Source organism: Notechis scutatus, chromosome Z (assembly GCF_049901735.1).
Source record: "Notechis scutatus isolate UNSWTSFEM ecotype Mainland chromosome Z, rNotScu1.2, whole genome shotgun sequence".
Classification (NCBI taxonomy): Eukaryota; Metazoa; Chordata; class Lepidosauria; order Squamata; family Elapidae; genus Notechis; species Notechis scutatus.
This window is the reverse complement of record NC_142025.1, coordinates 139,559,312-139,572,201: the sequence shown is the minus strand read 5'-3', so window position 1 is coordinate 139,572,201 and position 12,890 is coordinate 139,559,312. Positions and strand designations below refer to the sequence as shown.

General features: G+C 40.7%; 1 protein-coding gene across 20 annotated transcripts in view; it reads right to left on the bottom strand.

Moving 5' to 3' along the window:
• SRRM2 (serine/arginine repetitive matrix 2) overlaps positions 1–12,890 on the bottom strand; it is a 57,498-nt gene that overhangs the window by 42,624 nt on the left and 1,984 nt on the right. For 15 of the 20 annotated variants that reach the window (XR_015746099.1, XR_015746101.1, XR_015746098.1 and 12 more), the window contains exons 2-14: positions 12,555–12,827; positions 11,563–11,667; positions 11,237–11,416; positions 10,758–10,835; positions 10,545–10,607; positions 9,985–10,011; positions 9,448–9,498; positions 9,276–9,365; positions 8,993–9,182; positions 3,625–8,525; positions 1,430–1,687; positions 358–486; positions 126–242 (exon numbers count right to left, since the gene is read on the bottom strand). Coding sequence is in view for 15 of the 20 variants with exons in the window: in XM_087948194.1 (XP_087804320.1) it covers positions 126–242; positions 358–486; positions 1,430–1,687; positions 3,625–8,525; positions 8,993–9,182; positions 9,276–9,365; positions 9,448–9,498; positions 9,985–10,011; positions 10,545–10,607; positions 10,758–10,835; positions 11,237–11,416; positions 11,563–11,667; positions 12,555–12,793 (6,428 nt within the window). In the remaining 5 variants the exon portion in view is untranslated. The remainder of the gene's footprint in view (positions 1–125; positions 243–357; positions 487–1,429; positions 1,688–3,624; positions 8,526–8,992; positions 9,183–9,275; positions 9,366–9,447; positions 9,499–9,984; positions 10,012–10,544; positions 10,608–10,757; positions 10,836–11,236; positions 11,417–11,562; positions 11,668–12,554; positions 12,828–12,890) is intronic. The other 5 variants (XM_087948190.1, XM_087948191.1, XM_087948192.1 and 2 more) reach the window with 4 other exon arrangements.

Sequence of the window (12,890 nt, the reverse complement as noted above, 5' to 3'; positions counted from 1 at the left end):
AGGAACATAGTGCCAGAAATTAACAAAACCAGAATAAGTTCAGTCAAGTCAGTCGAATCATTACATTTAATAGGACCTTTAACAATTGTTAGGCATTTCTAAAACTAGCAAGTCATGCTCATTACCTTGAAGTTCTGCGACGAGGAGCTCGGGGACTCGGAGATTTGCGTCGCCGTTTTCGTCCTGGAGACCTGCTGATGCTTTGTCTGTTTCTCTGCAGGGACCTATCCCTAGACCTGTCTCTAGATAGAGAATAAGGGTATGAAACTGACTTGGATTCCATGTTAAATGCATTATGGAAATAATTCCTAAACAATTTCTCAGCCAAGGGAAGTAAGACTTGCTGAAGAGACTTACCTACGTCGATCCCTTGGAGCAGAGGGGGGTTGGGCAGGAGGAGGGGAAATCTGACGCCGTTCTGCTGGGGAGTAGCTCAGAGAGCGCGAATCTCTCAATGAATCAATTGGTTTTCTAGGGCTGCGTGACCTAGCGATAGAAAGAGCCAATGGTTAGAAAATAATGGTCAAAAATGGAAAGAGACACTAAATGGAGGAATGGATTGAAAAGATGAAGGATTAACAGAGATAGCAAATGTAATTGCATTAATTGGGGGAAAGAATGTAAATAATTTGTGTCCACCAGGAAACCTTTTTTGGATTTTATACTCAAAAGAGAAAATAAAAGTTTCATTTTAGGTTTTGACAATCAAGTAGATCATGATAATAGAAACAGTAAAAAGTTGATATAACTGTATTATGTACTTCACTGCAATAAAAGAAGCTGGAAATCACTGTTTTTTATTTCTTTCTTTCTTTTTTCTTTCTTTCCTCATTTTATCCATCTTTCCCTTTTCCTTCCCTTTTTTCCATTGTCTTTATTTGTATTTTACATTTTAAAAAAATAATAAAAATATTGTGAATACTACTCTAAAAGAAACAGGACCATCAAATACAGTAGCCAGAATTTACTCTGTGTCCATAGGAGAACATGGCAAAACAAGATACTGCAATGAAAATACCATCACTTATAAGCCACAAAGTTCTTAACAAATATTTTTAAAGTCATATTTTGCAATATTTTTCAAGTACTTTTAGGTACAGCTTACCATGTGCAGTCCTATTATAACTGATACACATCTACACAAAAAAGGTAGTGCCACAAATCTTCCACAGCTCTTTTAGCATCTGGCAGTCTCCTTGGACTATTTCCCCAAGATCTCGTGACATTTGCACTAGGCGTGTAATGCCAGAAGCCATTCTAAACATTCAGCAAACAGGACAAAGTATCCTCTTAGGATGCCAAGCCAGGGAAGGGAAGGGAAAAGCTGGTTCACCTCCACACTTCAAAAACATTGCCAATAAAGAATAGAACACTGATTCTCAGGTTCAAAGTATACCTCTTAATTAGCAGTAATTAGCAGAATACTTACTTTCTCTTCTCTGGAGAGGGTTTCTTCTTCGGAGGGCCCTTCATCACTGCCTGGAGTCCTGTTTTAGGCAATGGCGTTGAGGAGGAAGATGATGAAGATGATGAAGAGGAGGAAGAGGAAGAAGCTGAAGAAGAGGAGGATGAAGAAGAGGAAGAGCTGCTGCTTGAACTGCTTGAGCTTTGAGAACGGCACTTGCGTTTGCCCGTTTTTACAGGTTGCTCATCACTTTTAGACTCTTTCAGCACTGGGCATGGTGGCCTTTACGAGAAAAGTAAAGGGAAGAGGGTATAGTTAAAGACTGGATGGCTGCAACAGATGAAAGAAGGTTCAGGCAGGTTAACTGAAGAAACTCACATTTCTGAATGGACAGACAAACTCCAATTCATGTTGTTTATGGGAAAAGTCTAGGGAAACAGCTGATTTGAGAATTTTTAAATTTGTTCTTAGCAGCATATTCAGCCTTTTATCAGTCAAAAAATATTTATAATAGGGGAGCTCATGCATCACAAAATGACAGCCTTGGTTGGAATAAGCAGCCCGAAAATGCCACAAAGAAAACTGACATTGTTACTTCTTACAATACTAACCTACTAACCCTCCATCTTTATTTTTTTCTTATTTTTTTTCCCCTTACATATATAGGTACTTCAAACTAAGCCCCCTACGGCAGCTTCCTTCCAGACATGCTCCTGAAGTTTATGAAAAGTCTAGAAACATTACTGGAAATAAAGTAAAATCGAAACTGATAACATTTTGCAACACACTACTTTCCTTTTTTTTAAATTAAAAGAATCTATCATGCTGGGAACTGAACAGCTTAGGTTTTCCACTGACAAAGGCTACTGCTACTTCACAGAGACTCATCTCCTAGGAAGCAGAGATGAGTCACTTGCATTAACAGATCCAGAATACAAATATCTTGAGTTGAAGATTTAGGCTACTCTTGCAAACAAATAGCTTCCCAAACAGCCAAAGACTCAAAATGGAACAATGTTTTAATTACAGGTTCTATCAAGCAATCTCTTGCTATCCCATTAATTTTCTACAGTCATTTCCTTGTTCTGCTATTCCAAGTCTTCAAAAAAAAACACCTAGTTCTCCACACTAATATCTTGAAAGCAGAACTATAAAAGTTACATAAGCAAATACTGCATTTAAATTCTGTAAAATACATATTATCAACCATTTTTGCAAGCATATCCTGATGCAGTACAAACTCTAAAACCTAGACCTAGAGCAAAATTAGATTCCATAAGAATATAATACAAGTGTCTATTAGTAGCACCCACTAACATCAGCAAACCCGACCTCTGGTGGATAAAGGCCATCATTACAATCTTTCAAAAGCATGACTAATGAAGAAGCATTTCTGAAGGGTGTACAATATCAGGTCTACATACTGAAGAGTCACTTGGTTGATTTGGGTAGCTACAGAAATTTAAGAAAAAACCCAAACCTATGAAGAGATGAGTGAAAACGTACGTTTCAATTGGCACTATTATATGAGAACAGAGGAAAATACAGATGCTGGAAAGTGTACACAGTGACAACTCTGTACATGGGCACATCCAAAACCTGCCAGTGCCCATACAGTTGACCCAACTACTGAACTCAAGTGGCTATCCCTCATACCAGAATGGACATGTTGCAACAGAGATCCTTTCCTCATCTGGCTCCTGTTCTCTGAAATCATCTATCACCAGAAATTGTCTTAGAATCAAGTAAGACTTTGTTGCCCCTTGAGCTCATTTGATTTCACTTCAGAGGAAGAGAGCTTGTTTTCCCCATTATCACAACCAAGCATAAAAATAGAGCTGATGTTTGCTTATAAAGGAGGCTAGATTAGAATTCAATTGATGCAAGAGTTCAATCAAAACTTCAGAATTTAAATTTAGCAATACTAAAAACAAAAACATCATTGGCTGTGTTATACAATGCCTCTATTTTATATATTTGTACAGAATATCTGAGACAATTCTTATGGACTATGGGTAACATCTTTTTTATGGCAGAGATGTCATTCCAGAGACTGGGATTAGAAGGGATATAAGATAAGGACATGAATAATATAAGTGAATGTGCACATACATTGTAACTGACCAAGAATAAACTGGATGTTGGATATTACTTGACAGTGACTGCAAACAGCATAAAAGACATGGAAAAAAAGGATTACTAAGAAGAAAGGTTCTTACTGTTTCAGTTCAATCTCAGCCTCAAGATCCTTCGCTGCCTGATCATGGGGACTGGACTCAGATGAGCTGGACTCGGAATCAGAAGTCGAAGAAGATGAGGATGAGGAGGAAGACGAAGATGATGATGAACTGGTAGATGAAGCAGATGAACTTCTCTTTGCCTTCAAAGGGGCAGAAGGTGGAGGAGAGGGAAGAGCAAGTTGTAGGACTGTGGGACAGCTACTCCTGGTGTCATCCTCCATGGGGACAGAAGCCAACTGCGACTCAGCCTCAAGGGTAGGTAAGTGCACCTCAGATCTATCTGCTACTTTTCCTTCAGATACAATCTCCTCTTCTTTGGGGGATGGGACTAGGACAGAAATCAATGCTGGTAAGGGGCTTGAAGAAGCAGAAGAGGAGGAGGAAGCAGAAGAGGAAGAGGAGGAAGAGGAGGAAGAGGAGCGGGATGACAATTTAGCTTTTACAGGAGAGACAGAGCCTGCATGAGAACTACTTCTCCCCGATAAAGGTGCACCAATCCCTGCATCATCTTTAATTATAGCTTGGTGCATGCTCTGATTCCTATCTCCTTGGCTGTTTCGGATGGCTTTGGAGTCACCATTCTTTGACACTGGAGCTAAGTCATGTAGCATGGATGGATCAGGAGAGAGGGCCTTTTGCAATTTAGGAGATTCCTCACAAGGTGGAGTTAAAGCACAAGGAATAGCAATGTTGTTTTTGCTGTGCCAAAGAGAGGAGCTTGCTGGCTTTTCTTGGAGGTCAGACTTGGGATATCTCTCTAGAACAGGAGGAGAGCGAGACTTTCTTCCTGGAGATGTGCAGGCTTCCTGGGAGCCTGATCTGGAATGCTTCCTCATAGGAGAAAACTGACAATCAGGGGATACTCTGGACCCAATGCCTTTATATGATGCTGTTACACGTGATGCATCTAATCTGGGAGGTGAACGGGATGCATTCCGACTTGTTGCAGGGGATAATTGCAACATCTGTACTGGCGATTGGGAATGACCTCTGTGTGGTAGTTTAGATTTCTCCTGACAAGAAGAGGATCTTGAGCAGCTTCTAGCTGGAGAAGAAGTTGACCGTTCCCTCCGCAATGAACCCCGAGATTTATCTCGCCGCCTGGAGAGTGAACGGGAGCAACTCCTCCAGGAGGGAGAGCCAGATCTTTCTTGTCGCAAAGAAGTTCTGGGTCTGTCACCATAGGATGATGACTCAGACCAATGTGGATGTGTGCTGGTGCTTGATTTTTCTCTGGAGAGTGATCTGGACCGTCCACGTCTTGGAGGTGTTCGAGATTTGCGTCTAGGACTCACTGGTGATACAGATCTCCGTCTTCTTGTAACTGGTGTTTTAGATTTTTCTCTTGCCCGTGATCCAGATCTACGTCGTCGTGGAGGGGTTTTAGATTTCCTTCTAGGTCTTGGAGATGATCCAGCTCTGTAGTGATGTCGAACTGGTGTTCTGGATTTTATTTGGGACCTTGGGGATGACCCAGATCTACGTCGTCTGGGAGGTGTTCTAGACTTTATTCTGGGTCTAGGAGATGAGCCAGACCTACGTCGTCTTGGAGGTGTTCTGGACTTCAACTTAGGTCTTGGTGGAGACCCTGACCTGCCAAACTTTGGAGGACTTTTGGATTTTGGTCTAGATCTAGGTGGTGACCTGGATATTCTACGTCTTGGAGGTGTTTTTGATTTTATTCTTGGTCTGGGTGGTGACACAGATCTGCTCTCAGATTTTTCTTTCCATTCTGGGGAAGAATCTGAACTGCTCTCACTAGAGTGCATTTTTGGCTTCTCTTTAATCCCAGTATAAGAACCTGATCTACTTCTTCGGGATGCCTCTTTAAATGCCCCTTTCTTCTCTAAGGGTAATCTGGGCCCCATCACTGACACTTTAGAAGTTTCTGGAGAAGATCCAGGTCTATTGTGCTTCGTAACAGTTACAAATGTGCTGTTCTCTGGTTCTGGAGAAGAATATGCTTTGCCTTGTGTTGGGGATGAAATGGATTTATTCATGTTGACCGACAATCCCGCAGAGCGACTAAGTCTGGGAGGTGACTGAGATTTATCATCTTCTGGAGATGTTGATGAAGAAGTAGAGGAGGAGGAAGAGGAGGAAGAAGAGGAAGAGGAGGAGGAAGAGGAGGAGGAGGAGGAAGAAGAAGAGGAAGAGGAAGATCCAGATCTACTCCGCCTTGATGGAATATCTATTTTTTTAAGTACTGGTGATGACTCAGATGGCATTTGTCTTGAGGAAGATTGCATTTTTTCTTTTCCAGAGAGAGATGAACCTGATTTACTCTTTTGGCATGGAAGTGAAGCACTTTCCATTTCTGTCATGGAACTGGATTTGTTGTGCCCTGGAGAAGATCCAGATTTTGTTTTCACTTCTTGGAATTTATTTTGCTTTGGAGGAGTTTTAGATTTGCCATTTACTTCAGGAGATGATCTGGATTCACTTCTCCTGGAGGGAGATTTTTCTTTCACTGCCTGAGGGGACAGTCCACATCGGACTTGCTTCAAAGGTGAAGATTTTGTCATCTCAGGAGAGTATCTTGACTTGGTCCTGGGAGGTGATCTTGACTGCTCTTTGGTCATTGGAGAAGAGCCAGATGTGCTTTGCCTTGGAGATGACCTAATCTTCTTTAACTCCAAGGATTCATTTTTGCATTTATCCAGTGGTGAAGATTTCTTCTTAATTTCTAATGAAGATCCAGATGCAATTGGTCTTAGGGGAGAAAGAGATGTCTCTCTCAAAGCCGGAGGTGATCTAGACCTGCTCTGTCTTCGGTGCGGTGATCTAGGTTTTTCTTTTGTTCCTACAGACCTTCCAGATCTGCTTTGCTGCAGTGGAGATGCAGACTTTGATTCTGGAGAAGCTGCTCGCTGTATTGGCGATAAGGAGTTTTCCTTTGCTGATGACTGACTAGAACTAGACCGACTTTGTCTTGGAGATGATCCCATTTCCTTTTTCAGCATTGGGGATGATCCTGCCCTTGGCTTTGTTTTCACTTCTGGAGAAGACTCAGATCTGTTTCGCCTTCTTGGTAATCTCATCTCTGGTTCTGGAGAGGACCCAGATATACTATGTCTTGAAGGAGACTTTGATTTCTTCCGCAGTGCTGGAGAGGAACTAGATTGACTTCTTTTTGAAGTGCTTTTAGCTTTTTCTTCAGCTACTGAGGAAACATCAGATTTCCTTGTAAGCCTTGGCGATGAACCAGAACTGCTCAGAGGGGACATTCTGGTTTTGTTTTTGAGGGGTGGAGGTGACCTGGATTGGCTACGCTTAGGTGATCGAGATTTCTTTTTTCGTGTTCGAGAAGAGCTGGATCTACTTCGTCTGATGCTTAATCTTGATTTCTTTTTTACTCTTGGAGAACAAGAATGACTGCGCCTTGGAGGTGTTCTTGATCTTTTCTTCCTTGACCTTGGAGAAGAACCTGAACGACTCCTCCTTGGAGACAACCGAGTTTTCTTTTTAGCTTTTGGAAGTGATCCAGAACGACTACGTCTGGGAGATGGTCTTAACCTTCTTGATTCAGGAGAGGACGCAGAAAGACTACGTCTTAGCACTTTTCTAGATCTTTCCCTCATTCTTGAAGATGATTCAGATCGACTTCTCCTAGAAGAAATTCTGGATACTTTCCGATCTGGAGATGACACAGATCTGCTTCGTCTGGCTGAAATCAAGGATTTTTCTCTTCTTGGAGACGAACTTGACCTTCCTCTCCTGGGAGGCGTCCTAGTTCTTGATCTGCCTCTTCTCGGTTGTGTTCTGGAGCGGGATCTTGCTCGCCTGGGGGGACTTCTTGATCTAGACCTGCCTCTTCTTGGTGTTCTTGAACGTGACCTCCCTCTTCTTGGCGGTGTTCGTGACCTGCCCCATCTTCCACTATTTCTGCTTCTCGACCATCCATGCCTTTGAGGTGTTCTAGAACGAGACCAACCACGCCTTTGAGGTGTACGGGATCGACCCCATCTGGGAGGTGTACGTGAACGTGATCTACCCCATCGTTGAGGTGTTCTCGAACGGCCTCGCCACTGGGGAGTTCGAGAATGTCCCCTTCGCAAAGGAGTACGTGAACGGGATCGAGCACGTCTCTGAGAACGAGACCTACCCCTCCTTGGTGGGGTACGTGTGCGTGATCTACCTCTCTTAGGTGGGGTCCGGGACCAAGATCTACCTCTATGAGTAGTGGGTGTTTGAGAGAGAGATTTGTCCCTCCGACTGGCTCTTGATTTGGAGCCTTTAGCTGGTGGGGTGCTGGATGGTTCACGTAGAGATGTCTTAGAAGACTGCTTTTGGTCAGAACGAGAGATTTCAGGGGATGAGCTAGATTTCTCTCTCTGAATAGATGCTTTCTCCTTCTCTTGTCTTTTGGGAGGGACCTCTGGAGAACAGTTGCGAGAAACTGGACCAGGCTTAGTTGGTGGGGAAGGAGAAGAGGAGGAAGAGGAGGAGCAACTACCACTCTCTGAAGGAGAACATGAGCGCTGAGGTGTAGAGTCCTCACGCGACATCTTCTTCAACTTAGTCTCAACAGTCTTAGAAGCAGATGAGGAAGCTGTAAGCTCCTCCTTGCTATCAGGAGAAACCTTATCCTTGGATGGTGGAAGATTCCCATTACGATCTTCTGACTGCTTCTTAGTAGATGGAGAGGAACAGGAAGGAGACCTCTTCTCTTTAGAAGGGAGACGTTTTTCTCGAGAAAGTTCATTCAGCACAGGAGAATGATGCATGCCCTTTGGATCATGCTCAACTGAAGGGGTGGATTTTCGCCCCCCGTGCCGAGCAGACTTTCTGTCCTTATCTCTTTCTTTCTCTTTGACAGGAGATGATGGACTTGGAGAATGCTGAAGGGTCTCACATACTGGAGAATGCTTGGATATTTTCTAAACAGGAATATAAAAAGCAGTAACTAGAACTATCCTTTGAAAAAAAAACAAAAAGAATCAGCAGCCAGCTCCCAACCATATTGCAAGCATTTTGAAAATGAAAAGATCACTAGGGTTCTTAACTCTAAGCAACTCATTAATTAGCTATCATTTTACCACAGCATTTCCCAACCTGGGTGGTTTTGTGTGGACTTCAACTCCCAGAATCCTTAGCAATGGCATATTCAATGGAAAATTCTTAGGGTTGATGTCCACGTCACAAAATGTTGGACACACTATTCAACAAACTATAATTAATTTTAAGTTTCAGGAAAACACTGCTTTAATATATTAAAAGAACTTAGAATCCACCATTTCTCCTCTCCAATTTTAATGAACCAATCAGTATTCCTAAGTCATTTTGTCCCAAGTGACTTTATTTATGTAATGTTTCTCACTTTCGGAATGCATATATTATTCTTTACCTCCCGCTTTTCTCTGCTTTCTCGAGGACTTGTGCTCCTGCCTCGCCGGGCAGGCTCAGCAGAAGATGAACGCTCTTTCTCTCCCAAATTCTTAGAAACCACTTCTGTTTCTTGTTTTCGTGAACTTGATAAAGGAGACTTGCTCTGCTGTCTAAGGAAGCTCCTTTTTTGAACAATGGGGCTGCCTGATCTGTAAATAAATGATTAGAAGGTTAATCCACAAGACTCTGCCCAAGTTTAATAACTATTTACAAGACAGAAAGCTTGATTCGCCAAATTTTACCTGCTATGGGAAGCATCTGATGAGGAAGAGCCATCTGGGGAGGAAGAGCGATCCCGACAGTCTTTCTGAGATGCACACTCACTGGTGGACCTGAGAATTAAAAATGAGAATCAGTTGCATGCAAAAAAAGATCAATTTTAGTTGCACAGCACAGGTAGGTGATTTTTTTTACCTCTTCCGTTTCTTTTCCTTGGATTTGTGTTTGCTTTTGGGGCTTGGAGATCTGGGGGGGGAAAGTTTGTTTTGAATCATTCTTGAACAGTGACATATGCAGTGACTGTTTCTCCCTGTTACTTTCATATCCTTCACAGAACATCTATTCTAGCAATATCCAATAATAACTATCCCTAACATACCAACTCCAAATTCAGAGTCACAAAACAAATGTAAAGTTTAGATGTAGATACACAGCTTTTGAAAACATGGGATCACCCAGCTGCTGTGTACAAAATCTTAAAGCAGCCTCTTTTCCCTAGAATCAGAATCCCATGAAAAGACACCACTGCTTTAAGATGTTGAAAACAAGTGCTACACTTGCAACTCTCACACATTCTAAGGCACCTTTGGAAACCAGACCCGTGGAGCCCTATAAATTCAAATTATTGAATTTAATTCATCGCAGCTTAGGTGATTCTGAGAACAAACAGAAAGAACCACTACCTTCTACATCCAAACATTTTTTAAATGGCTAATGGTTATTAAGACTCACCTATGTTTCCTTTTCTTTGATTCTGATCTAGAATAAAAAAAGAGTAGGATTTGGCAATCTGATGTTGCAGATGTTTTTAATTATAATTTCCATCAGTTGCAGCCAGTGTGTCTAATGAACACGAATTATATAATTTGTGTTCAGGTCATTAAAAATGTACCAGATTTCCTGTTCCAATATTAGACTTTATTCCCAAGTTACCAGAAAACTGTTGTAATGCCCAATAACTTTAGCAAGGCAAGGCTGATGTTCAAAATTGATGCTGGATTACAAATGTGAATTCTGCCCATGAATCCCATCGAAAATGGTTTTAAGCAGATTCTGGAAAAGTAAATGCAGCGTACAGAGTGAGAAATGCAAGCCTATCAGATAGTATGCCCCTAATTTTTATACAAAAACTTTTTACTATAGAGGGGGGGAAATTGACGCTTTCTTAAAATACAAAAATATATATTTTTGAAGATAGCACTACAAAAGACTTAGTAAATATCATCACAGTCCCTAAAATCCAATCCTCACACTAGAGGCCAGTCACTATTACCTCTTTACAATCCCCTTACCTGTGTTTCTTTTTCTTTGAGCTTTTTTTCCTTTCTCTTCGAGAAGGTGATCTGCTCTCAGACCTTGAAAAGCCAAAAGGGCAAGATACATTTTCTGAGAAACTTTTAAAATATAAAAGTTTCTTTTCTTACTTCCAAATCTAAATCCTACCCCTCTTCTGAATCCAATGAGTCTGAAAAAAGAATTTAAGTGTCTTGGCCTCACCCACCCACCTGTCTCTGTCCTTCTTCTTTTTCTTCTTCTTTTGTTTTGGTGATGGTGACCTAGAACTGCTGGAATCTTTGATAAGACTGAGAAGACAAAGTCCAAACAATAAACAAAATTCTAGAATTCAATTCACAACATACTACATAAGCATCGGCCTATTATCAATCCTATCTTTCAGTATTTTTTCTTACAAAAAATAAAATTTCTCACAGGTACAATGAAATCAATTATGCAGAAATTCTAGTCAAGAATGGAAATCAATCATGAACTATCTCATAAATTATAGAGGTTTCATTAAGATGTAATCTTACTACCTATGTGCAATGCTTGTTTAATATTTCAGGTACTTTATTTGCAGTTGTCTTTTTAAAGTCTCCTAATACAATTGAAAAGCTCACTCTTGGTTTTTTTTTAGTGCAGCAGACGTAATCAGAGCTACCTTGTCATCTCTTGTTTATTTTCTTCCAGTAGGGATTCTTTATACCTGTACTGCTTCTGCTGCTCCTGCTGTTGTTTAGCCACTGCAGCTGTTGCCGCCTCCTTGGCCCTGCGATTGGGGTCAAAAGAGCTGCCATCCACATAACTATCACTGATCCCAAAAGCAGCTCGCAGTCTCTCATTCTTCTTTTCATTGGCCTCAGCCAGCTGATGGGTCTCTGTAATACTGGAGAAAAAGAAATAGTTAATAGAACAAATATATCACAATACAAGGATCCTATCAATATACAGATTGAAACGTAATTTTTTTTCTTAAGACGAAAAGAAGCTGTCATGACAAAACAACACAAAATCCACAAATGCCTTACTTACCTAGACTTCTGCTGCTGTTCCCCCTCTTTGACAAGTGCCACATCTTTTTCTAGAAGCATCATCCGAAAAGTGGCCACTTTCTCCTGAATCTCCCCTTCTCCATACCTATTGCATGCATCCAAATAAAATTTAGCGGACTATAAAGAGACGTTCTATTTAAACTAAATCACTCAAATGAGGTAAGAAAATATTTCTAAAATGCATGGATTATAGACGATCCAAGAATTCACCTTATAGAAAATAAAGACCTTACTTGGTATAGAATAGTGATTAAAACAAAAATGTAAACAAAAAAAAAATTAGTTCAAATTCTGCTTCTGCTAGGAATCTTTTAGAACATCTTCACAAACAAATCATTTAGTCTGCTAATCCTTCTGGTCATTAATCTCTGAAAAACGTGGCCAATAATAGCCTATCTTACTGGACTACACTATGCATTATTATTGCATGTTATTACCATGAATCTCTATATAATATTCAAAAATGCTTTATATTAGGCACTGTTAGTATAAAACATATTATTTTCAACCATTTTCATTTCTAGTATATCCCAAATCTGATTATCCAATTTTAAAAGACTTGTAATCGCCAAAGTTCTACTAAGTATGTAAAAATTTTATTCTTAAATTTTGATAAAAAAATGTTTTCTGAACAACTCCACTGCTCAAAATGAAAACTGAACATAGAAAAAACATACAATATCAAACACTGTATTCCTTTATCCAACATATAGATATTATATTTTAAATACTTGTTCTGCTAATAATTCCAAACAAATAATAAACAAGACTCCCTTTTGTAAAAACTGAGTCCGGAAAAGATAAATGTTGGATGCAAAGCATACTTATCATATCATACCCAAATCTGTATATTCTAATAATAATGTTGGTTTATTTGCTCCTACCAGTTGACCATTATTATTCTCACAGCTCTTCTCGATCACCATCATCTCTTGGAAATGTCTTAGCCTTGACTATCCTGTAACAACTCACCCTTGCTCTTCCATGAGCTCAGCCAGTTCTAAGCATTTCAACTCAACCTTCCTTTTGCGCTCGTGATCCAGGATGTCCTGGTTGGGTTTTTTAACCAAAGATGACTCCAGTTTCCTCAGCTCCTCTTCTGACTTGTAGTCAGTCCGATCCTTCTTGTGACGCACTGCCGAGAGGTTCCGTTGCACGTAACCGTTGGTGCCACTGCCCCGGGGAGTGGGGAGTCCTATTCCATTGTACATGGCTCTCACAGACTAGCACCTCTGGTGCCTGATACTTAAAGACATTATGAGAAGAGCAGAAGAAAAAGTAAAGGGAACGTTTTTTCACATCACCATA